Source organism: Garra rufa, chromosome 19 (assembly GCF_049309525.1).
Source record: "Garra rufa chromosome 19, GarRuf1.0, whole genome shotgun sequence".
NCBI lineage: Eukaryota > Metazoa > Chordata > Actinopteri > Cypriniformes > Cyprinidae > Garra > Garra rufa.
Genome location: NC_133379.1, coordinates 7,981,780 through 8,007,989, shown reverse-complemented (window position 1 = coordinate 8,007,989; position 26,210 = coordinate 7,981,780). Strand labels below are relative to the sequence as shown.

General features: G+C 34.7%; 2 protein-coding genes across 2 annotated transcripts in view; one reads left to right on the top strand and one right to left on the bottom strand.

Annotated features, from left to right (window-relative positions):
• rnf145b (ring finger protein 145b) overlaps positions 1-1,823 on the bottom strand; it is a 31,275-nt gene extending 29,452 nt beyond the window's left edge. The window contains exon 1 of the mRNA XM_073825158.1: positions 1,668-1,823. The gene's annotated coding sequence lies outside the window, so the exon portion shown is untranslated. The remainder of the gene's footprint in view (positions 1-1,667) is intronic.
• Positions 1,824-4,245: 2,422 nt separating this feature from the next.
• The window catches only part of map4k6 (mitogen-activated protein kinase kinase kinase kinase 6), a 33,685-nt gene continuing 11,720 nt past the window's right edge, over positions 4,246-26,210 (top strand). The window contains exons 1-16 of the mRNA XM_073825157.1: positions 4,246-4,478; positions 6,111-6,168; positions 9,354-9,444; positions 9,521-9,585; positions 9,888-9,943; positions 13,569-13,616; positions 13,776-13,818; positions 13,937-14,009; positions 17,877-18,008; positions 18,411-18,473; positions 18,558-18,639; positions 19,107-19,217; positions 21,437-21,512; positions 24,793-24,851; positions 25,080-25,126; positions 25,746-25,784. Coding sequence (XP_073681258.1) covers positions 4,386-4,478; positions 6,111-6,168; positions 9,354-9,444; positions 9,521-9,585; positions 9,888-9,943; positions 13,569-13,616; positions 13,776-13,818; positions 13,937-14,009; positions 17,877-18,008; positions 18,411-18,473; positions 18,558-18,639; positions 19,107-19,217; positions 21,437-21,512; positions 24,793-24,851; positions 25,080-25,126; positions 25,746-25,784 — 1,136 coding nt within the window. The 5' untranslated portion in view covers positions 4,246-4,385. The remainder of the gene's footprint in view (positions 4,479-6,110; positions 6,169-9,353; positions 9,445-9,520; positions 9,586-9,887; positions 9,944-13,568; positions 13,617-13,775; positions 13,819-13,936; positions 14,010-17,876; positions 18,009-18,410; positions 18,474-18,557; positions 18,640-19,106; positions 19,218-21,436; positions 21,513-24,792; positions 24,852-25,079; positions 25,127-25,745; positions 25,785-26,210) is intronic.

Genomic DNA, 26,210 nt, shown 5'->3' with positions numbered 1-26,210 from the left:
CACTCACATTTATATATACACACACAACCAGTCGAAAGTTTTTGAACAGTAAAATTTGCAATGTATTTTGAAGAAGTCTATTCTGCTCACCAAGCCTGCATTTATTTGATCCAAAATACAGCAAAAGCAGTAATATTTGTGAGAAGAAAAAAAAATACTATTTAAAATAACTGCTTTCTATTTGAATATACTTTAAAATGTAATTTATTCCTGTGAGCAAAGCTAACTTTTTAGCATCATTACTCCAGTCTTCAGTGTCAAATGATGCTTTAGAAATCATTCTTAAATGCTGATTTGCTGTTCAAAAAAAAAAAAAAAATTATATTACTGTTTTTATTATCAATATTTAAAACAGTAAATGTTTTTCAGAATTCTTTAATGACAAAACAGATCCAAAGATCAGCATTTATCTGAAATAAAAAGGTTTATAACATCATTTTTGGAAATATTTTTAGCAAGGATGCTTTAAATTGGTCCAAATTGATAATAAAGACATTTAAAATGTTACAAAAGATGTCTATTTAAAACAAATGCTATACTCAACTGTTTTTAACAAATTAATAAGTTTTGAGCAGCAAATCAGAATATTAGAATGATTTCTGAAGGATCATGTGACTGGAGTAATGATGCTAAAAATTCAGCTTTGAAATCACAGTAATAAATTACATTTTAAAATATATTAAAATAGAAAACAGTACAAAACTATTTCAAAATGTTAGTGTTTTTGCTGTACTTTGGATGAAATAAATGCAGGCTTGGTGAAAAGAAGAAACTTCTGTACAAATATCTTTAAAAATCGTACTGTTCAAAAACTTTTGACTGGTAGTGTACATATACACACACACACCAACAATTTCAACAACACACTTTTTTTAGATAAAAATTTTATATAAAAACTGCCTTGCCTACACATTTTATATACACTCACATAATGAACTCTTAAATATTAACTAATACATTGTTTCAAATTAAAAAAGGAGATATCACCATACTCAAACATTAGCATTCTAGTATTATTATTTGATATTATCTCCAATCTTATCTTCATTAAACCATGGGAATACCAAGGTACTTTTCGGAAGTTGAAGAACGACACACCTAACGTTACTTCTCTTATTACCACCGGATGGAAAAACCACTACTCTTACATAACCATACTGCTTTAGTCAACAATATAGTCTGATAATTGTGCTGTGAGGAGATCAGGAGAATATAGTGTTCTACTTCTCATGTTTAAACTCACGTGGATTAGTTATTGCCATGCCTGTCGTGTTAAACGTGTTTGAACTCTAGTAACCCCGACACATCAACAGTCACATTGTTAACGAACAGGACATTTGTAAAATATTGAAAAAATAAACCTTATACACACATAAATATTACATTGCTAAGACGAAAGAACACGGACTTAAACGTGATTGACTTTCAGTGGTTGTGGATTTTGTGCTGACTAAAGTAACTTATATCATCCTAATTCGTTAAACTTTATATTTAACGTTAGCTGCTTCAGAGGTCTCAAAACACCAACTAATAATGTTTTTGAAGTAACTGTGTTGAATACGCACAGTACAATGATGTTTTACTTGCACAGCTAACAGTAGCATTACAGAACTGTGTCCGTTATTCCCTTAAAAACGCTTCGATAAATATAATAAAAATAGACTTACGTGTCGGTTAATCACTTCACGCTGTTAGATTTCGTCTTTGGCTGCCTCTCTGGATAAATATAAAACATTTTAGCTCAGACGTCTCGACGTTATCCGTGTGTTTTGGTCAAATCAAAAGCAAAAGAGACGGAGCATCTAAATTCACGTACTCCATCAGGCAGCCATTACACACCATTTGAGACACTGCGCATGCGCAATTTTGAATACCACAGATTATCCGATAGATGGCGCTTGTCACCATAAATTCTACTATGGCGAAGGCAGTTTAAAAAATGAATAGTTTTACTGACAGATACAGTAGAAATGAGACAAGCAGTTACTAGGGAGAGAGTTATATGAGTTCGAGGACCGAAGTCTTTCGCGAGAGTTTCAAGGTGAATGCAGGTACAGTTACACCTCTAGGGATTTTACTAGGTTATGAATATTAATGAATCATGTTGACGTTCTAGTGAAGTAATTAAAATTCATGAGCCAAATATTCGTACATTTGCTTTAGACTTTATATTTAATCCAGGATCATTACATAATCAGACATCACAAATTTGTATTTTGTGAATATAAACTACCAGTAAATTTTTTTTTTTTTTAAGAATTCTTTTTTTGCTCACCAAGCCTGCATTTTTTTATCCAAAATATAGCAAAAGCAGTGATATTGTGAAATATTTGTACTATTTAAAATATCTGCTTTCTATTTGAATATATTTTAAAATGTAATTTATTTCTGTGATCACATGATCCTTCAGAAATTATTCTAATATGCTAATTTGCTGTTCAAGAAACATTATTATCAATATTTAAAACAGTTGAGTGCGTGTTTTCAGGATTCTGTGATGTATACAAATATATAAAGATCAGCATTTGTCTACAGCATTCAAAAGCTTAGATTCAGGATAATTTATAGTTTTAAAATTATAAAAAATTGTTTTATTTATTTATTTATTTATTTATAGTTATGTATTTTTTTTAAATTGTAGAAATTAATACATTTATTTAGGGAGGATGCTTTCAATTGATCAAAATTGATGATAAAAGATTTATGTTATAAAAGATTTCTATTTCAGATAAATGCTGTTTTTCTTAACTTTTTGTTCATCAGAGAAACCTGAAAAATACTACTCAGCTGTTTTCAACATAATCATAATAATAAATGCAAATCAGCATATTAGAATTATTTCTGAAGGATCACATGAGTGCAATTATGATGCTAAAAAAATCAGCTTTGAAATCACAGGGATAAATTACATTTTAAAATATATTAAAATAGAAAATAGTTATTTTAAATAGTAAAAATATTTCAAAATTGTACTGTTTTTGCTGTGCTTCGGATCAAATAAATGCAGGCTTGGTGAGCAGAAGAGAGTTTTAAAAACATTAAAAATCTTACAGTTCAAACATTTTTGAATTGAAGCGTATATGTGACCCTGGACCACAAAACCAGTCTTAAGTATATTTGGGGGGTATATTTGTAGCAATAGCCAACAATACATTGGGTCGAAATCTGATTTTTCTTTTATGCCAAAAATCATTAGAAGTGATTATTTTGTAAATTTGCATAAATATATCAAAACTTCCTTTTTCATTAGTAATATGCATTGCTTAGAACTTCATTTGAACAACGTTAAAGGTGATTTTCTCAATATTTTGATGTTTTTCCAATAGATTTTCCAATAGTTGTATCTTGGCCAAATATTGTCTTATCCTAACAAACCAAAGGAATGCTTATTTAATCAGCTTTCAGATGATGTATAAACCTTAATTAAAAGAAAATTGACCCATATTACTGGTTTTGTGGTCCAGGGTCACATATAGAAAGAATATAGCATAAAATAGGTGTGAATAGCCTATATACAAAGTTCTCAGGTCCACACAAATTTGTTCTGACGCCGAAAAACCTCTAGATGTCACTCGCACACTAAACACTGTTTCAAACAAGACACACACACACACACACACACACACACACACACACACACACACACACACACACACATAGGCCTATTTATATTGTTTAAATAAAAGGAAAGCAATAGTATCTCTTTATTTGTGATAAATTACATAATTTAATATATTGTAACTTGATTGATGTCATTTATCATCTAATTTTGTTGTCCATTAAGCTTTAAGATTTACTTTTAGATTTGCTCATGAAATTTCTTTTCATAATGTTTTTCTGTCAAGAAGTCAGTACATTTAAGCATATTAACATAACTGATTACAGCCAAATAAGAAACTAAAAGTACAACATTGTCCTTTGCTCTACATTTAATTTAAACTTAATTTAAACGTTTTCATCTAAATTGTCTAACATTGTAACACGCTATTTTATAAATGTCGCTCTATATCCATGTCGTATCCTAAGCATAATAGCAAAATAGTTGACTGTTCCGTCGCGTATAGCTGTTTTTTGTTGTTTGTTTGTTTCTCAGAGATGCGTTGTTGACGTCCTGTCAAGTTAAAAACAACTAAACGCGAGGGGCTACTGTCTCCTTAGCGTCTGCGCCACCCTGTTGCGCTCTTGCGAACGCGTCTTGTGTGAACGCCCCCTTGTCTTCTGCGTACAGACAGAGAGAGAGAGATGCGTTTGTGTCATCGCTGCCATGTTCACTCTAGTGCACTTGTTACGCGGATGTTGAGGAAGTGGTGGTTGGTGGCACTTGGATGAGTATCATCCGCTCTTGATTTAAGACCGTGAGAAAACGACTCAAATGCCGCGCTGCTATGGACGCGATCGGAGTATCGCACACGGATCCGCTCGATGACTATGAGCTCATACACCGCATAGGCAGCGGTACATATGGAGATGTGTTTAAGGTAAGAAAACGAGAGAAAAACAATTTCCGTTAACATTCAGTGCCAAATAAAGCCCTCGGGTCTCTTGTGTTTGTGCTAGTGATGTAAAAAGACGATGCAGAAATAAAATAACAAAAGTTTACTTTCCAAAACCTCACAGTTAATTCAGTACAAGACGCTTTTTAAATCTTTCTGACATTGCCTGTACTCATTCATTCGTTTATCTATGAATGTTTATTTTTCTTAATGGCACTAGTGGCTTATGTCAAGTTAACACATTTTTAGATGCATCAAGCATGAATACCTAACTACTATGTTAACCACAATAAAAGATGAGTTGATGTAAACATGCCTTTCTGCAAGCTCTGTGTTTTGGGACATAGTAGCTGGTTTGTTGTTGGTCCACAATTTCCAAAACACTTTATATCAGTTGTTATAACTTCACACAGATCCTGCATCTTAGTGTCTTGTATCTTATTGTTTGCAACAATGTTGATTGTGCTTCAGACTTGATTATAATGCATTTGCATTAACATTAACAGGAATTAGTATAAACTACCAGTTTTACAATGTGAGCGATGGGTGTACTAACTGTCTGACCATGTTACTATACTATGACTTCAGTTTTCACACCCCATTGACTTTGATGTTCAGTAACGCCCATGTGGCTCTGGCATGTTTAAGACCATAAAACCATGCATTTGTGCATTAATGTGCCCTCACTGTGGGTTGCTTCCCCATAACAGAGAAATCATGATAATAAACCTGAATTTTCCATGCAAATGGTATTTGTTCCTTAGTAGGAGCTGAACTGGTCATGGTGGCATAACGTGCAACAAAAATAACAGGGCGTGAAAAATACGAGGAAGCAAATAATAAAAAGATTTGCAAACTCGTGCACATTTTGTCACAATGTTTGTGCAGAGTATCCAACAGTGACCTTGTGCTCTAATTGGGTGGATTGTCCATTTATATCACCCTGCCTGAACAAACATGAATCATGGCCTTGATAACGGAGAAAGACACATTACAGGATGTGATTTGGTTCAGCAGGAAAGAAAACAGGAAATGAACACTGCTGCTTTTTTTTCATCTCTACTTCACCTTTCCAGTGTCTGCCGATCCACCATTGGCTGCTGGTTACTGTGGTTACAGGCAGACAGCTTCATTTTTCTGTCTTGCGTAGACCACACTGGCACATAATGTGCTGTACAGATTGTATGACGATTTTCAGAGAAAGCAGGCTGTTTGACTTGCTGTTGTCAGCTGTTTTAAGGGAAACCCTTGTGGTGTTATGAATGAGACATTCAGTGTTAAAACAGGCCTTTAAAAGGTATAACTGAAACCAGGTCAGATTTGAAAAAAGGGTAGCGTGTGTTTGTGCATGTATCAAAATACTTGTGGCTCTTTGTGCACTGTATTTTTGTGATCCAGGACAGCCGCAAAAACAATGTAGAAACTTGGAACTTGAAAGTGACGTGACACAATAAATGTTGTGGTGGCTACATACAAGAGATCTTTCAAAAGAGGCATGAGGAAATTTGTCATTGACTGCTGACTGATGCAAAGGTCTTATGTGAACATGTGTTGCTTGTTTGTAGAAGCCGTATCTGTATCTGTGTGAACTACCAACTTGTTTCTCTGTCCTTATAGGCCCGTAGCATTAAGACTTCAGTCATCGCAGCTATTAAAGTGGTCAAACTGGACCCTGGTAAGGCCATAAAGCATTTTGAATAAAATTTCCTCATTTGCATTTTACTGATATGATGCAGACCGTGTATTGACCTTTTCAGTGCATGTGGGTATAGTGTTATGTAAAGAGGCTGACATTATGTCATATAAGTTGATAAAATTAAATATTTTAAGAAAATTAAAAACATGATGTGCACTAATGTCCATAGGTTTACATATAAAGTACTCACCCCGTTTTCATCCAAGATGTCATGTCTTTCTTTCTTCAGTCATAAAGAAATTATGTTTAAGGAAAACATTTCAGGAATTATCCCCATATAGTGGACTTCTATGGTGCATTTAAGTTTGAACTTCCAAAATGCAGTTTTAATGCAGCTTCAAAGGGCTTCAAATGATCCCAGCAGAGGAAGAAGGGTCTTATCTAGCGAAACGATCAGCTGTTTTCTACTTTTAAATCTCAAATGCTCGTCTTGTCTAGCTCTGCCATGTGCATGCATACTTTATGCAGTCCTGTTCAAAACAGTTAGACTATGTTAAAAACTCCCATCTCCTTTTCTCCTCCAACTTCAGAATCGTCCTACATCGCTGTTTTACCTTTTTTCTTGTAAAGGGTGTTTGATCTGATTTGCATATTTACTTTGTAAACACTGGGTCTTATTTCTGCAGCGATGTAGGACCATTCTGAAGTTGGAGGAGAAAATGAGATGAGAGTTTTTCAACTTACTCTAACTGTATTGAACAGGAATACAGAGAATGCACACAGAGCTAGACAAAACGAGCATTTGAGGTTAAAAAGTATATAAATTGTATTGTTTTTTAGAAAATGACTATCGTTCTCCTAGATAAGACTCTTATTCCTCGGCTGGGATCGTTTAGAGCCCTTTGAAGCTGCATTTAAACCGCATTTTGGATGTTCTAACGCCCCATAGAAGTCCACTATATGGAGATAATTCCTGAAACATTTTCCTCAAAAAACATAATTTCTTTACGACTGAAGAAAGAAAGACATGAACATCTGTTACATTATCTGTACATTTTTGTTCTGGAACTACTACTTTAAGGACAGTATGCTTTTTTTGAAAGAGATTAATACTCAACTGTTTTCAACACTATATTCAAAATAATAATAGAAATGATAAATATATATATTTCTGAAGGATTACGTGACACTAAAGACTAGAGTAATAATGCTGAAAATTCAGCTTTGTCATTGGGGGAATAAATGACATTTTAAAATATATTAAAATAGAAAAAACCTTAATGAGCACAAGAAATGTCTTTAAAAAATATGACAGACCCCAAACTTTTATGTATATATTTTAAGGATATGTGTTTTTTTTTTACCCCCATCTGTGAATGTGTTTTAGAAATATTAACCTTATTGAAGGAGTAGTTCACTCCTGAATTAAAATTGTCTGATAATATACTCACTCCTATGTCATCCAAGATGTTCATGTCTTTCTTTCTTCAGTCGAAAAGAAGGTTTTTGAGGAAAACATTACAGGATTTTTCTCCATATTGTTAACTTCAATGGGGATCAATGAGTTTAAGATCCAAATTGCAGAATTAACGCAGCTTCAAAGGGCTCTACACGATCCCAGCCAAGGAATAAGGGTCTTATGTAGCAAAACAATCTGTCATTTTCTTAAAAAAAAAAGTATATACTTTTTAACCACAAATGCTCATCTTGCACTAGCTCTGCGATGTGCATCTACGACTTCACGCATTACGTAATCATGTTGGAAAGGTCACGTGTGGTTAATTCTTGGTCTCTGTATTTTGGTTCAAACAGGTAGGGTAGGGTGATAACCCCATTTTATTTGCTCTTCCAACATCCAAATCATCCATCATCGCTGTTTTACTTTTTTTGTAAAGGCCGTTAGACTTTTTTTTTTTGCATGTTTGCTTTGTAAACATCGGGTCAGTAGTTCCACCTACGTCACCTGTGACCTTTCCAACGTGACTACATAATGTGTCATTTTTTTTGTAGAAAATGACCAATGGTTTCACTAGATAAGACTCTTATACCTTAGCTGGGATTCTGTAGAGCCATTTGAAGCTGCACTGAAACTGCAATTTGGATCTTTAACCTGCTGATCGCCATTAAAGTCCACTATATGAAGAAACATCCTGGAATGTTTTTCCTTAAAAACTTTAATTTTGCTTTGACTGAAGAAGAATAGCATGTAAAAGTGTATTGCAATGTCACACTTCATTTCAGAACACATTTTATAAAATAAAAAACAAAATCTCCAGGTACTTATAAAGTGTTTTGTAGTTGTGATAATGACCCACAGTAACTAAAAGGGGCAGCAGTGCTAAAGAAGAGGTCAAATTAAGTTGTCAAACCTCAGATTTCTGTTGGCAAGTACAGTTATTGGCCGACACTAATAATCTCAAAATGATGTTATGTTGTTTCCCTGCTGTCTCAGTTTTCAAACTTCTGAATACTATACGTTTAAATTTTAAAACTGAAAATGATTTAGAAAGGCCTGTAGTTGTGACTATTATATATTTTGTATATACACAATATTGCCAATAGTGTTGGGACACCCCCAGGTTTAACTACTTTAGTAATTTCCGTGAGTACAATCTTAATGTTTAAGCATATTATGATATTTTAGGGAATTGTGTGCTTTTTATTTTACAGCAACAGTTTGGACACAACCATTTTCTATTCTAACATGACAATGCCTCTTTGTATAAAGCAAGGTTCAAATAGAAATGATTGATTCAGTCACTTGACTGGTCTGCATAAAGCCAAGTCCTAATCCCAGCTGAACACCTCTGGTGTGACTTTAAATGCAGACCTTGAGCCAAAAACCCATCACCAAACACCAATGACTTGTACATATGGGTACAGTCATCTTAGACACTTCCAATACTGTTGCAACAGAGATAGAAATACAATTTTTAAATACATGAATATACTTCCATCTTTGTTGCCAGTTTTGGAAGTGCCTTTTTTTGTTCTAAAGAAGGGGGTGTCCCAATACTTTTGTCCATATAGTGTATAATAAGATACTCAGAATATCATATTTTATGCTGCAAATTCAGTTTGATGCTTATTCACTGCAGCATGAATTTCAGCTTACTCTTTTAATCCTGTAAATGCTGCTGTCTTGTTGAGGTATGATGCATTACTGAAAGCAAAACAGAATCGAACAAGATTACAAACGAGACCCCTGTTTCTCTTTCCGTCAGGTGATGACATTTCAAGCATTCAACATGAGATAACCATGATGAAAGATTGCACTCACAAAAACATTGTAGCCTATTTCGGCAGCTACCTCAGGTGAGTCCCACAAGAAACTAATAGCGCAGTCTGCAGAAAACTGAAGTAAAATTAACAATAAACTTATTTTGCACAGAAATAACAAGTTATGGATCTGCATGGAATTCTGTGGAGGAGGATCATTGCAGGATATTTATCATGGTACAGTTGACAATATATCTAATGCAATAATTAATGTTACATTAATGCAACTATTTCAATTATTGTACATAGATGTTGCTGAAAAACAGATAGTTGATTAATATGTAATTTATTTTTTTGCTTAAATAATTTGTTGAAGTTGTGATGTTTAATGGTTTCAAAAGCAAGCCTTCCTATATGATATATCTGTATGAGGGGTGATGCAGTTTGCAGTGGTTTCTGTTGTTATGTATATGCCTGATAGAGGATTAATGCTCATATGGTATTTTGTAAGTCTAAATGAGGTCATTGTGTTTCTGCAGTCACTGGTCCTCTGAAAGAGAGACAGATAGCATATGTGAGCAGAGAGACACTTCAGGTGAGGATGCTTTTTTTGTCTTGTATAACATTGTTATCACTTGAGATTCATGAAGCAATAGAAAGGGATTTCACTTGTTTTTTTTTATTATTATTCTTGTCATTTTGTTGCTGTTGTCTTTCTTCAAAGTAACAGTTCATTAAAAAAATATATAAGTTCTCTCATCATTTACTCATCCTCATGAATTCCTTCTGCTAAACACAAAAGAAGATATTTTGAGGTATTCCCAAAGTATGCAAAAAATGGGAACCAGTTTGGTTACCAACAATCGTTTTCGGGTAAACTATCCCATTAAGGCATTTCACAATATGCTTAACCGTTTTTAAAGGATAGTTGGCCCAAAAAATAAAAATTGACTTTCTTTCTATTTTGAGAAATATCTCTGTGTTTTTTTTCCATACAGTGGAGGTCAGTGGACTGCAATGTTGTTTGATTCTCATTGTTCTTCTAAGGGAGCTTAAAGTGACACAAATCCTAAAATGCAGTGCCAAGGTGTATGTTACAGTGCTAAAATTTTGTGGCGAGTTGTTTTTCAACAAACAATCAATCATAAACTATACAATGCTCCCCTCATTAAATATTCATGCAGTGTCACAGAAACTTCCACATGCTGTGTTTAGTTTCTGCATCTGCAGGAAGCAGTTAAAGATATCAAATAATGAAGGCAATTGCATCAATTATAGTGATGATTCGATTTACATTGAGACATTTCTAAAAAGAGTGCCAGCCAGTGTTTGTTATTAACTTAAATATGTAGAGATATATTTATAAATCTTCAATATCACTATAATATAATAGCGTCATAAAATAATTTTCTTATTATTATTAGTTTAATATGTTCCTTGAGGTTTATGCATAATGTTAATAAAGTTTTTTTGCACAAAAACAAACAAAACAAATAAATATGTGGAAGAGTTATTATTTTCAACACTCATTCTGACCCGCTGTCTAAAATGACCTGTTTTAAGGGGCTGGTCCATTAAAGGGTTCATCGAGTACCCATTTTCCACAAGTTCATATGATTCTTTAGGGTCTTAATGAAAAGTCTCTAATATACTTTGGTTAAAAATTCTCAATAGTAGTGTGAAAAAACACCCTTTTACCATGTCAAAATCAGCTCTGCAAAATATCAGCTCATTTTATCGCATGGGCCCTTTAAATGCAAATGCGGGTCTAAGGTAAGACGCTCATGTCAATCAACTGTATTTCATCACAACGACAAGAAGCTGAGAATGACCTGATTTTAAAAAGGGATATTACTTTTAAAGATTAAAAAAAATACCACTGGATGTATTTTTATCATTGTAGGGTGGTTGTGTACACAAACTGCCAACACACATTAATGTTCAAACAACATGTAAAAGTTAGTTTTGCATCTGATGACCCCTTTTAGGCTTGTTAGTAATTGGCCACTGTTATGATTGATTAACATAGTTGCATAGGAAACAGTATCAATGCCCCACCCCCTCGCTATTGCATGTGAGTGTTTTGACAGCATGATCAAAAATGGCCATTTCCAGACAAAGCATTATGAAATAATTTACTTACAGTTTGTGATGCAGCTGCAGTCAGATCTAGTACTGCTTCATTTTTCAACAAATGTTTCTTTGTGAGCTCTCCATGACACTGTGCCTCATTTACAAAACAACATGCTCAGAAATCCAAACAGTCCTCTGACAAGATTCGGGATGCCATTAAAAATAAACTATTCACTTGTCCCTTACGCTAGAATCCTCCTGATACCTGTACAAAGACGCAAACAAGCTGTTTAAACCAAATGCGTCAAAAGCTAACGTTCTTTCACTTCATTTTCCGTATTGACGACAGTCTCAAACTCGTGAACTGTGTCAGAAAGCAAACGTGCATCTGGATGCTGTATCCACTGTAGACACAATAGTGGCAGTGATTGTAATTTCTATTAGCTTTTGATGCGACGCAACACTCGTATTCAGCATATTCAAGTGTCAAGCTGTTAAGCGACTGAACACCATTGGGCGGGGCCTGTGGTGAAAAGATGACTATTGGTCGACGGCATGCTCTGGAGGCAGGGTTTATGCAAACGACTGCACCTGGGTAACATCACCCTGGCACCTCCAAATGAGCAGTTTTTGGAGCATAATTAAATAAATGCTTTGTTTAAAATGAGGAGGTGGTTTCAAGATATGAAACTTGCAGGATGTTTTAAAGGATTACTCCACTTCTAAAATATTTCATGATAATTTACTCACCCCCATGTCATCCAAGATGTTCATGTCTTTCTTTCTCCAGTCGCAAAGAAATTTAGTTTTTTGAGGAAAGCATTCCAGGATTTTATCTTCATATAGTGGAATTCAATGGTGCTCAACAGATTGATGGTTAAAAATGCAGTTTCAGTGCAGCTTCAAAGTGCTTTACACAATCCCAGCTGAGGAATAAGGGTCTTATCTAGTGAAATGATCAGTTATTTTCTAGAAAAAAAATGTAATTTATATACTTTTTAACCTCAAATGCTCATCTTGTCTAGTTCTATGATGTGCATGCATACTTTGTGCACTCTGGTGCACTCCCAGTGTTTACAATGTGAATGTGCAAAGAAAATCAAATGAGTTTTTTGACATACCCTAACTGTCTTGAACCGGAGTGCTCAGAGTGTGCATGCACATCTCAGAGCTAGACAAGACTAGCATTTGTGGTTAAAAAGTGTATAAATATTAATTTATTTAAGAAAATTGTTTAGCTAGATAAGACCCTTATTCCTTGGCTGTAATCATTTAGAGCCATTTGAAGCTGCATTTTTAACCTTCAGTCCTTTGAGCACCATTGAAGTTCACTATATGGAGAAAAATCCTGGAATGTTTTCCTCAAAAAACATAATTTCTTCACAACTGAAGAAAGAAATACATGGATATTTTGGATGGCATGGGGGTGAGTAAATTATCAGGAATTTTTTATTCTGGAAGTGGAGTAATCCTTTAATGGTACAAAGACCTCTTATATGCCAAAAGATCAAGACAAATGTCATGACCCCTATAAAACATGAAATTATACTAATTTAAGAAAAACTGTTAAATGTTCATTTTAGTTTTTAGTGTTTTAAGTTTTTAATTCAAATAAATCTTAATACAAAATCTGAATATCCGCCATTTATTGGTTATTGGTCTTATTCGTTTTAGACAAAATGTAAAAGTTATAAAAAAGATGTAACGGCAATAGCATCAGATCTTTAATTTTTTTCATCTAGATTGTAGCTTACAGCCATGCAAAAATGACAAGGATGAGTTTCTATCCATCAATGGTTGATTGGACAGAGGCGGATCTAATTGCAAGCTTGAAGCTTTTAGTAAGAAGCGGTCAGGGTTTAAGTGGACTAAATGATGGTTAGGTCTGTCATGCATCACCAGAGAGAAGTTTGATTAAAATTACTAGGTCATTTCATGCCACATTCAGTGAATCGCTACAATATGCAAATAATTGTGTTAACTAATGTACAGTTTGAAACTTGTTACTACCTCTCTACTCAGGATTAATTACTAGTCTGGGTTAAAGATTAGATAAAAGGTTTAAAATAACAGTGGGTTAACATTTATGTATGTGTAAAGCCCGTTTATCCTGTATTTTTTCACAGTTGTTTTCTGTTTGTTTACAGGGACTAAATCATCTCCATCAAGCAGGAAAAATGCATAGAGACATAAAAGTAATTTTACAAGTCATTATTGCCTATAACCATTATGCCATGCAGTGTTTGATATACAATAGAGTTGATCTGTATATGAGTGAGTTTCTTTAAAGCACAATAGTTCATGTGAGATGATAGCGTGTTTGTGCTCATTGTGTCATTCTTGGTTGCCCACAGGGTGCTAACATCCTTTTGACAGAGCGAGGAGATGTCAAACTAGGTCAGTCTGGGTTTACCCCTGTCTCAGACCCTCGAATGTAAACACACATATGCATGTATTAATTAATACTCCATAAATCTCTTAAATATGGGCTTTTGTCTTCCCTTCTGTCTGGCAGCGGATTTTGGAGTGGCAGCTGAGATCAACGCATCTGTTGCTAAGAGAAAGTCTTTTATCGGGACGCCATACTGGTGAGTCAGAAAGATATGATACTTTTGTAAACACAGAGCTGAGGTCATTTATTTAGTTATTTTTTACACAGTACCATTCAAAGCACTTGCCTCCAAAAGACTGCATTTGAGTAGTAATTCAGTGGAAACAGTAATATTAAAAAAAATAACAATTTAAAATAATTGGTTTCTACTTTAAAGGTGCCATAGAATGCACTGATACAATATTTTAAATTGATATCTACATACATAGAAGGTATATGGCATAAGAAAGGGCAAAAATTCTCCAGAAACGGTTTTACAAGTCCATTTACAACCCTAGGATTTGTCCCTAGAATGAAATGGTCTGTTCATGAATAATAATGATGAGCTCTGCTCTGATCGGCTGTTTCACAGAGTGGCTCATTTCAATAACTTACACAGCAGGAAGGAAACACATGGAGGAAAGTATATATTTAATCACGGAGCTCGAGCCGCTATTAATATGCGGGGCATTGAAACTGCCTTTTTGAATGCATGATCATTTTACTTTTGAAATTTGCATCGCCCGTGCTCTGTGTAACGCTATACTACAGCCGCAGTACTTAGCACATATGACAAGTTTAGATGCTGTCAACTTTGATCAGGATCTACAAATCATTCACCATCGTCCGCGCAGTCATCTCTCCTTAGCCTGTGTTCACACTTGGCGTCTTTTTTTAACTGTCAGCGTCTGTTTTACATTATAACCCTATGGAGTAAACCATCTTTTCAAAAAAGCCCTGAGCGCTTTTTTTAAACGCCACCGCCGGCGTCTTTTTCTGCAGCTCAGAGCGTCTTTTTAAAGGTCCCATATTGTCAAAATCGAAATTTCCTGGCTTTTTTCATGATAACTGAGGTCTAGGGGCTATGTAACTACCATTTGAGTTTCAAAACAGTCAATCCACAGTAAACTGCACACAGCCTGCTTAAATTAGCTGTTCATTTTCACGAGCCGCTGTGACTTCCGTAACGATGTGACGTCCAATCTACTCAGTCACCACCTTCAGTCACCACCCCGAGCACCAATCACTGCCCCACCCTCCTTTTGTCAAACCCAGACAACATCGCGTCCATAACATTGCTAAGCAACAACAACACGGAAACTAATCTAGAAAATCCTGTTCAGTCGATAGATGTCGAAACTACATCATTGCACAGGCTTGAGAACAACGTGAATATAAGAGACCAGAGGCACGTCAGCTTCAGCCTCTTTCACACAGCGATTCCGGTAAATACACAGATAATGTGTCCCATGATTTGTTCCGGAATTGTTTGATTTGGTTCATTCACAGTTGTTTTCCGGAATCTGTGCGTGCTTTACACACAACCCATTAAGACATGTGACGTTTGGATGTGAGATGTAATGCGACGCGTACGTTTCACTAAACTGAAACTAACCTGAACAAACTGTGCTTCAGCGCTGATAGTGAGGAGCTGGCTCTGCCTGATCGCCGCTTCATTCCACTTTGCACATATTTTTTTGTCGTGAAGAGTCGCAGGGTAACGTGCATCATCACTACAACACTGCCTTTATGGTTCTGGCTTTTGTTCACACAGCGTTCGTTCCCGTAATTTTACAGAATCAGCGTGCATTGTGAAAGGGGCTTTACTAAAGCAACAGTTAGCTTACTGCATTCAGTGTTTGAAAAAGAAAAAACATTAATGATCGTTCTGAAATATCCTGTTGAGTATCAGCAGGCTAGGCTCTCTCTATGGCTCTGGGTTCGGCTACAACGATACATGACCGTAGTTACCTGTGATTGGCCTGGCTGTGCGTCACTCAGAAAACAACAGGCCAATCAGAAGAGAGGCTCATGAATATTAATTAGATGGGCCAAAATCAACCTGTTTTTGACAGAGCTCCTAAAAACTGCAAGCTGCAAAAATATATTGAGATGGATTTTGGCACTTATACCGCAAATATATATTCTTAAGGACATCAACAACTAAAATAAACCTCCAGAAATGTGTACAATATGGGACCTTTAAGTTGAAAAAAGTTGAACTTTTCTGAAGAAAACGCCCTACGTCAAGTGCTTTTTTGACAGATGACCAATGATAAGCGAGTAGCTGGACCGTTCGTTTCCATAACAACAAGAAAAAAATGGGAAAGATGCCATCATATAGACTTTTATTTTATTGTTGTGAACCGGATTTGCCCATGGATATATATACGTATATATATTTATGGATTCGCCTCCCCATTAACTTCAAAAACCGGTGTGCAGCGCCGATAGCTTCTTGAGCCGCACATCGACATGTACAGTAGCGCCGTTGCGCTTCGGGCGTCCCTTTTTCGAGTCCCGGCTCGCAGACCTTTCCCGATCCCATCCCCTGCTCTCTCTCTCCCACTTCGCTTTCTGTCTAAATACTGTCCTATCAAATAAAAGGCAAAAATGTCAAAAAAGAAAAGAGCCAGCTTCATTTTTATCGACATTTCTGCACCACACATAGGCTACTGTTGCAGCTGTTGTTATAGCAACAAAAAGACGCCTTCTGCTGCAACGCTTCCAGATTTTTTTATAACTAAAAAAACGCCCTTGTCAAAAAAGACACCAAGTGTGAACACGGCCTTACACTTTTTTCACAATAGCCTACCCGCAGAACTTCTGATGATTCGGCTATGCAAATGTTGTGGGCGTGACTATTAATGATCCCAAGACTATAACGTCATAGTCTGTGTTATGTTGGAATTAGCCTCTTTTTCTGTGCTCTTTTGCAAACACCAGATTTATATAAGAAGGAGGAAACAATGGTGTTTGAGACTCACGGTATGTCATGTCCATGTAGAGAACTGTTATTATTCAACTATGCCAAGGTAAATACAGTTTTCCATTCTATGGCACCTTTAATAGTAATATACTATTATTTAAAAAAAAAAAACTAAACTAATAGAGACATAATGCTGTATGCATTTTTCAAATTATATTGTACTACGTTGTCAAATTAAATTTAATTCAGAGAGCAAAATCCAGTTTTCAAATTGGAAATAAATAAATGTATGCATATTTAATTCCATTTTGTGTAAGACCTATTATGCCCCTTTTAACAAGATGTAATATAAGTCTCAGGTGTCCCCAGAATGCGTCTGTGAAGTTTCAGCTCAAAATGCCCCACAGATCATTTGTTATAGAATTTTGAAAACACTGTTTTTCTGCATTTCTCTTTAAATGCAAATGAGCAGAATAGGGCTGTGCCTTTACAGCTCATACTTCAGATACTCTGCCACTCTGAGCGCACACATTCATAGCACGTGCAAAGAAGTGGCACATGGCATGCAAGTACTAAAACTAACTCCTCTTTCATGTCTTATTGCGCTTAAACCATCAAATACACACAAGTTTACGTTAAAAACACACAGGAGTTACAAAAACAGTCAGTTATGTATGTGAAGTTAAACAGCTGGGAAAAAAATTGCATGTTTATATTAGATCTGTGTGGCAGCAGCGTAATATACAGTAAATAAATCAATAAATCCACTGCTCTCTTGTCTCCTCTGAGGCTGGGACTCTAAATCGAGTTCTGTGCTCGTCTGTGCAGACATCGACAGAGCAGTTAGCATGCTTTGCTTGAACTTTCGGCTTGGTGTTAGAACTGGTACACCCTACCGATGGCAGCCGTGGATGGAAACTTGAAATATTACAATAAACAAAATCTAAGCGGCTCATTTTTGCACAAGCTACTAAAATTACTGGGTTGTCCTTTTTCATATATTCTGGGTTGGTAGATGCACCGGGGACCCAATTATAGCACTTAAAAAACGAAAAAAGTCTGATTTTCATGATATGTCACCTATATAGTATGTAAGACCTATATAGTATTGCTTTGTTATTTGCTTTATATTTTACTGTGATGATTTTCTCTCAGGATGGCCCCAGAGGTTGCAGCAGTGGAAAGGAAAGGGGGTTATAACCAGCTGTGTGACATCTGGGCAGTGGGTATCACAGCTATTGAACTCGCAGAGCTGCAGCCGCCTATGTTTGATCTACACCCTATGAGGTTTGAACACAAATACACATATATGTAGACCCTTGCAAAAGTAATGGCACACTTTGACAGTAATCACACTACAAAATACATTCCCCACTGTTAAAGGTGCTGTAAGCGATTTCATTTGTTTGAATTGTTCATTTGTGCTATCTTTATCTCAGTTTACACAGTCTGAGCCAGTCAAACCTTGACCCCTTGGCAAACGCAGAACATGCTATTCCTAAAAAAGAAAATAGCTTACGCCACTGTTAATAATGCTGCAAAGAATGATGTAAGCTTGTCTAGCAGAAAACTCAAACAAAAAGACTCAACGTTTCATAGACACTGTTCTTTAGGTTGAAAGGTCAAAATGAGATTTGGCAGCAGGGTTGGCGGCAGAGAACAAAAACGTTTTTGTTGTTTTGCCCTCAGAGCTTTGATGCTGATGTCCAAGAGCAGTTTTCAGCCTCCCAAACTCAAAGACAAGAACAAATGGTAATTTGCATGAAATGCGACTGTTGATTTTCCTCATCTTTGCATATAAGTTACAAGTTCAATTTAAGCAAGTTCTTTTATCAGGTCCACAGAATTTCACAACTTCTTAAAATTGGCACTCACGAAGAACCCTCGGAAAAGGCCAACAGCAGAAAAACTCCTACAGGTGCATGTTAACTAATACTGTGTTGAAAATCATTTTAATTATTATGTGATACCCAAGTGAAAAACAGGTGCACTCAAATGTATTTAGTTACAATTGTAGTACACTTGAACCCATCTTTCATACACTTGTGGATTCAAGTGTACTACAAGAGATAACTAAATAGATTTTTTAATACAGAGATAGTTTGTTAAAAGCATATTTTAGTTCATATTCATAGTGTCCCAAAATAGCACATTTCAGTGCACTTAGATGTCCTTAAGATTATCTTAAGAAGTACTAAAGAATCATTTTTAGTATATTAAGTACAAAATTAGTGTGGGAAAATAGAGAACTTTAAATACATTATGGAAGTGCACTTTTTTCCACCTGGGTATCCTTGTGGTTTATCTTTAATATTCTGTTGGGCCTCTTGATACTGTTCTTATTAAATCTTAATGGAATTAATTTTTTTTCCTCTGTCTTTTCAGCATGCGTTTGTCACGCAGCTCCTCACACGTAACCTTGTTATCGAGCTTCTGGACATGGTCAATAACCCTGATCTGCAACAGACACAGACTATGGACGAGAGTGACCTAGAGGTAAATGTAGGGCATTTTAAATGTTCTACTAAATATTTTATTTCAGAAATCTTTAGATTAAAGATGCAGTGTGTAATGTTTTCAGTGTTAAAATACGTTCTCCCATTTCACTTCAGTGTGAGAACTAGGCTTTTTACAGTTTGTGAAAAGTGTACAAACTGTGGCTCTGTGGTGCTTCAACATCATCTTATTTAGAAAATCTGGTAGAAACCAGGTCAGTGACATAATGTGCATTATAGGGTTCGTACAAAGTGCTTAAAGAACTTGAATTTGACTTTTTAGCATTTCGGTCCTGGAAAACCTTGAAAACAGCCATATTTATGAAAAGGTACTTGAAACGCAGCATATATGAAATTAGTGTTCATTTTTGTTTTCAATAAAAAGTCTTTTCACACAAAATTAACAATGCAGTGCATCTGATATCAATACAGAGCCATTTCACATCAACACATTTCTAAATATGCATATATTCTAATATTGTACATCTCAATTTCAAAATAAGTTTAAATACTCGCTTTGAGATTGCATGTGACCAAATAATAAAATTATATGGATTTGAACATATTTGTTATAAAATGTAATGTACTATGTTTATGTTATGTATAGGCATATTACATTATATATTTTAATAGTGTTGTTCAATAATATTACTTGCAATTACTTGTTTTTGATACTTAACTTGAACCAATTATTATTGCCTCATTGTTAGTTTATCTATAAATATAGTCATAATAAAGCCTGGTTTCACTGTTAGGTCTATATTTATTGCAAAAAAATCAGTAGGTTACTTGATTATCAAAATAATTGTTAGTTTCGGCTGTAGATTAGTTAACATTTTTCAAAATACAACTGCATTTTGCTTTTTGTGATTAAACTGCAAATTTTTGAAAATCATTGAAAATTTCTTAAAAATAGTATTCAAATATTGTCTTGTTCTAGTGAACCAAGTATCTGTATTTTGTCTCACCTCGTGAGTGTATTGTCACTCTCCTTGTGTCTACAATCCTGATCATAATTTTCCAATATATATATAGCTTTATATATTGGAAAATTAGGTCGTTCTTCAGGTCAATCATATACAGTATTCTTGAAAAAAAAAATCAGTTTGAATAAGGAAAGTGGTAACTTTTTGAAATTGCCACAGTCATTGCATTTAAGTAGTTTATTTATTAGAATTTTAAAGATAATAATAACGATATTGTTTCATAAGTGAGATCTCTGATTTTAGTCCTTGAAAACAAAAAAGTAGTGCTTGAAAAGTCCTTGAAAGTGCTGGAATTTTGCAGCATCTGTATGAACCCTGCCATTTGTATTGTCTGATCTATTAATTTATTCAAAAATAATTTATTTAAAAAATAAATAATAATAATAATTTTGTAACTCTTTCAGAGGGCATCAAGTCCAATATCAGGGCGAAATGCCATATAACAAACCTTAAATCAAAATGAAGAAAAAGATTAATATCTTGGCGGAAAAAAAATTTGAAATTGTTTTGTTAAAATAATATAATTTTGAAAACACAGCAAGGTTGTGCTGTGGTGTAACCCACAAAATAATGTAATGATGTTGAAATAATACTAATTATTATTATTATTTTTATTATTATTAATAAAAATAAAATCATCAAAAAGTGTGGAATTTGCTTTAAAAAACACTTTTAGCTTGAAAAATATGCTTAGGCATTTTTGAACGCATTTTCAACTTATACAAAATTAAGTTATTACTTTTCAATTGATTACAAGTAGTTTTGCATTTTTATTATTTTATTTTTTTATTTCTATAGAGAGTAAGTAAGTTTCTTAAAACTCATTTGTCCTTGACCCCAGGAATCATTATTTTTGCTGCTCTATTTGTTGCCACAAATGGTACAAAAAAAAACACACTCTACTTTTGAACAAAGACATGTAAGTTGACGTGACATTTTTTAACATTACTTCTCTGTACTGTGGTTGTTTACTGTAAGAAGTCTTCAGCTCTGCTCCTGGGGACCCACTGTCCTAGTTTATTTCCAGTCTGCTTCAGCACACCTGCCTGTGTATTTCAAAGTGATCCTAAAGAGCTGAATTCACTGGTTCAGGTGTGTTTGATTAGTGTTGAACTCTGCAGGACAGTGGGTCCCAAGGATCAGGGATGAAGACCTCTGCTGTAAGGTAAAAAAAAGTCTTTATGTGACCTTTATGTGAGTTTATGTCCATGTTTGTGTATCTGTGTGTTTACAGACATGCAGTGTTCTACCTGATAAGATTCATTCCCTAGCAAAACTTCCCATTCAGAGGACTCGGTCTGAAGAGCAATGTGAGTCAAGCTCATACTCTAAAACAAAGTATCTTAGAGATCCTAGCAGTATGTTATTGCATCCAAAAGGCAGATTAAATGAACGTTAGATTTAATTTGGTTCAAAAAACCCACAAATACATCTGAGCACCTGAAAAGAGGGGCGTTTCTTTCTTCAGTTGTAAAGAAATTATGTTTTTAAGGCAAACATTTCAGGATTTTTCTCCATATAGTGGACTTAAATGGTGCCTGCGAGTTTGATCTTCCAAAATGCAGTTTAAATGCATGTTCAAACCAGTGTTAATTTCGTTGATGAATAATTTTCGTCATAATTTTTGTCAACAACATTTTTTCACTGATGAAAACGATGGCGAAAATATATTGACATTTTCGTCAACTAATAAAAACGAAACTAAAATGTTTGGGAGGGATGATTTGGGAAGAGATTCATTCAGAACTAATCCACTGCGTGGGTAGGAGGTTAGATGCATACTGTATCATAGCCAATTGATCCATCCGGCGGGACATTAGCTGGCATTCATTTGCTGCTGGTCTCATAAAACGTTTAAAAATGTCAATGTCTGGGAGTAAGAGATGAGCAGACATAGATAAATTTGAACTCAGTTCAGTCTGGTTTTCTGAGCGCAGACATTTTTGCATCTCATGAACAAAGAAATACACACTAAATAATGTCAAAATTGTCAGTATTCACGTAAACACACTCGGTTACGTCTTAGGTGAACGTAAACATTTGGGAGACTATCGGATATGTATCAGTACATTGCATCTGTGCATTCGGTTTTAAAGGGACAGCAGCCTAATTTAGTTCCTATTGTCTGTGGCGTTCATGATAATCAAGCAACAAAAGAAAGACAGAAAATCACTCACTGTTCTTGACTTAATCACTTTAGTAGCCCTAATGAAGATGAATCTAAATGTATTTATATAAATAAATATGTCTGCTTGCAAGAATAAAGAATATGGTAAACAAGTTATTATAAAGAATGCATAATTAGCCTACATTATATAACCATTGACATTTCATTGAAAAGAAGACCATGTTCTTGTTTCTTAAAGGAACACTCCACTTTTTTTTGGAAATAGGCTCATTCTCCAACTCCCCCGAGTTAATAAGTTGAGTTTTACCGTTTTGAAATCCATTCAGCCGTTCTCCTGTTCTGGCGAGTTCACTTTTAGCATAGCTTAGCATAGATCATTGAATCCTATTAGACCAATATAGCATCGCGTTCAAAAATGACCAGCGAGTTATTGGCCTAGAAAATCGCAGCTTTACATTTTCCGCTGGTCTTAGTACGCGATATAACTACAGAAGAGTCAAGTTTTAAATAGGAAAAATATCGAAACTCGTTGGTCATTTTTGAACGCGATGCTATTGGTCTAATAGGATTCAATGATCTATGCTAAGCTATGCTAAAAGTGATATCGCCAGAACAGGAGAACAACTGAATGGATTTCAAAGCGGTAAAACTCAACTTATTAACTCGGGGGAGTTGGAGAATGAGCCTATTTCCAAAAAAGTGGAGTGTTCCTTTAATGAGAAGGGTTTCATTTCATTTTAATATAAAGGCATGTCACAGCAGTTAAATCTGTGTCTATCATGATAAAACCTAAATATCAAACCTATACAATGAGTTTGGAATACATTTTAGAGAAATGCTTAATAAATTCAGTACACTGTAAATAAACCCATTAGATTTTAGCCGACTAAATCTAGTGTAAATTTTGACAACTAAAATCTTGTGGTATTTCGTCGACTAAAACTAGACTAAATCTAAAACAATTCAGAAGACTAAAATGTGACTAAAACTAAATGGCATTTTAGACTAAATAAAAAATGAACACTGCTTCAAACGATCCCAGCCAAGGAAATTTTATACTTTTAACCTCAAATGCTCGCCTTGTCTAGAACTCTGTGCACTCCAGGTAAATATCTCATTTTCTCAACTTCAAAATCACCCTACATCGCTGTTTTACCCTTTTTTTGTAAAGGGCTGCACGTTCACTTTGTGAACACTGGGTCGGTACTTTTGTATCAATGTAGGATGATTTTGAAGTTGGAGGAGAAAATGAGATGGGAGTTTTTCGTCATACCCTAACTGTCTTGAACCGGAATACACAGAGTTCAGGCAGAGCTAGACAAGATGAGCATTTAAGGCTAAAAAGTATATAAATTGTAATTTTTTTTTTATAAAATAACCAATCGTTTCGCTAGATGAGCCCCTTCTTAGAGACATTTGAAGCTGCAATTATACTGCATTTTGGAAGTTCAAACTCGCAGATATTATAGAAGTCCACTATATGGAGAGAAATCCTGAAATGTTTGCCTCAAAAAGCATAATTTCTTTACGACTGAAGAAAGAATGACATGAACGTCTTGGATGACAAGGGGGTGAGTAAATTATGCATAAATTTTTGTCCTGAAAGTGAACTTCTTCTTCAGTAATCAACTATTTTATTAACTAAAAGGGTTATAATACATTTTTAAATAATAAATAATTTTAGATTTGTACCTGAGATCTACTCGTGCACTAAAAATGTGATTTAGTTTTTATAAGCATTTTCATCGTCAAATATGAAACAAATTCTGTTGTAAAGTAGCTCTACAGAAGACATTACTGTCATTATTCAGCTAAAGTCTGTTCAGTGTTGATTCAGTTCAATATCAGTGAAGCAAATTCGATTTCGCTATAAAGCAGCCCTATTGTCATCATCCAGCATCCAGTTGAAGTATTGGTCTTATCAGATAGTGTCAGTGCAGTGAGCAATTTACATTAAACTCTTTTATTTCAAAAGCTTTTTCTTTAAGTGACCCCTTTAAAGTTACACATGCTTCTTAAATTTCTGACTCATCATATCCTCTCCAACAGAACTCTAGAGTAATATGACCGTTATGACCTCACCTCACGAGTAGTAAACGGCAAATCAGGAGTGACTAAGAATGTGACATTAGTCAGTAAGCACCATTGTTGTGATTTGGTAGATTACAGCAAGCCACGGCCACCAGCCAAGGTTAGCTGGACAACAGCCGCTATTGTAATTGAGAAGCCACTCTAGAGCTATGAAAGGACGTATTGTGTGTGTGTTTCTGAGTGTGTCTTTAGGTTCATGTCTGTTTGCATGAATGCATGAGTGTGCATCCAAATCTGCATGTTAGAATGTCACACAGACAATACTATAGAGAGTGGCACAATATACTCCTACTACACCATTGTATGTGAAAGGGGAAGCATGCTACAGTTGAATACAAGAGCTTATGATCATCGCTTTTTCTGTTTTTCAGTTGACCATGTGAAGTTTGGACCACCCATGAGAAAGGAGACGGATCCCTGTCCGGATCTGGTGAGAATAAACATTTGAATAAAAAAGAAATGATAATTTGCTCACCCTCATATAATTTCTGAACCTGTGTGATTCTAAGGAGAAGTTTAGAATAATAAACTATTCATTTATTTCCATACAGTCGCAAAAAGAACACAAATTCACCAAACATGAAGATGTTTGTTCCACAGAAGAAAGAAATAAAATAATACTTATGGAATTTCTTATTGATTTACTGTTTTTCTTTAGGGGGCGTATGATGATTGGAGCGCTATTGGTGCGGACAAGGACTCACCGTGGGTTATATTTCACTCTTGCCAATCTAAAATAATGGTGACAGTAGTAAATGTTGAGTCTGAATGTTTCTAGGTCATTTCTAGGTCAAAAATATTGTTTGGGTGAGGGGTTTGACATCCTCCAATCACTGATCAAAGTTTAATTGTATGCATGTATCTTTAAATTGTGACCCTGGATCACAAAACCAGCCATTTTTTTTTAAATTGAGATTTATACATCATCTAAAAGCTAAATTAATAAACTTTCCATAGAAGTATGGTTTGTTAGGATAGGACAATATTGGCTGAGACACAACTATTTGAAAATCTGCAATCTAAGGGGGTGCAAAAAGATATAAATATTGAGAAAACTGCCTTTAAAGTTGCCCAAAAATGACATTCTTAGCCATGCATATTACTAATCAGAAATCAAGTTTTGATATATTTATGGTAGGAAATTTACTAAATATCTTCATGGAATATCTTCTTTCATTACTTAATATTCTAATGAATTTTGGCATAAAAGAAGAATGGATAATTTTGACCAAACAGTGTATTTTTGGCTATTGCTACAAATATACCCATGCTACTTAAGACTGGTTTTAAAGGTATTGTCACTTTTTTACTATTTATTTTGCAGGAGTTTGTTAGAGTGTGTGGAAGAGGCCTTGATGGAAAGGTGATCTTGCATTTTTTTATAATGCTTTTGACACAGATTATTATAAATGTACACTGTAAAAAAAATGTTACTAAAAAAATGGAAAAACATCCTTATAATTAAAAAATACAAAATACACAAATTCAAGATTTTTTTGGTGATACACTTATAATTATAGAATATACTTAAATTAAATTAAAAATATTAAATGCTATTCTTGTATGTAAAAACCCTTTTTTATATTTTACTCCTTTGGTCCCCAAAATATCGATCTGCTTACCACCTTGTTTATACCTTACAGTTTTGCTTGTTAGAGAATTTTACCCTAATAAGATTTTAAGAATTTTTCTTTATTTTGGGATAGAAAACCAAGACAAAGATCTAATTTAATTTATTTATGTAATAAATAAATATATTATAATTTTTTTATGTAATATTAATTTATTG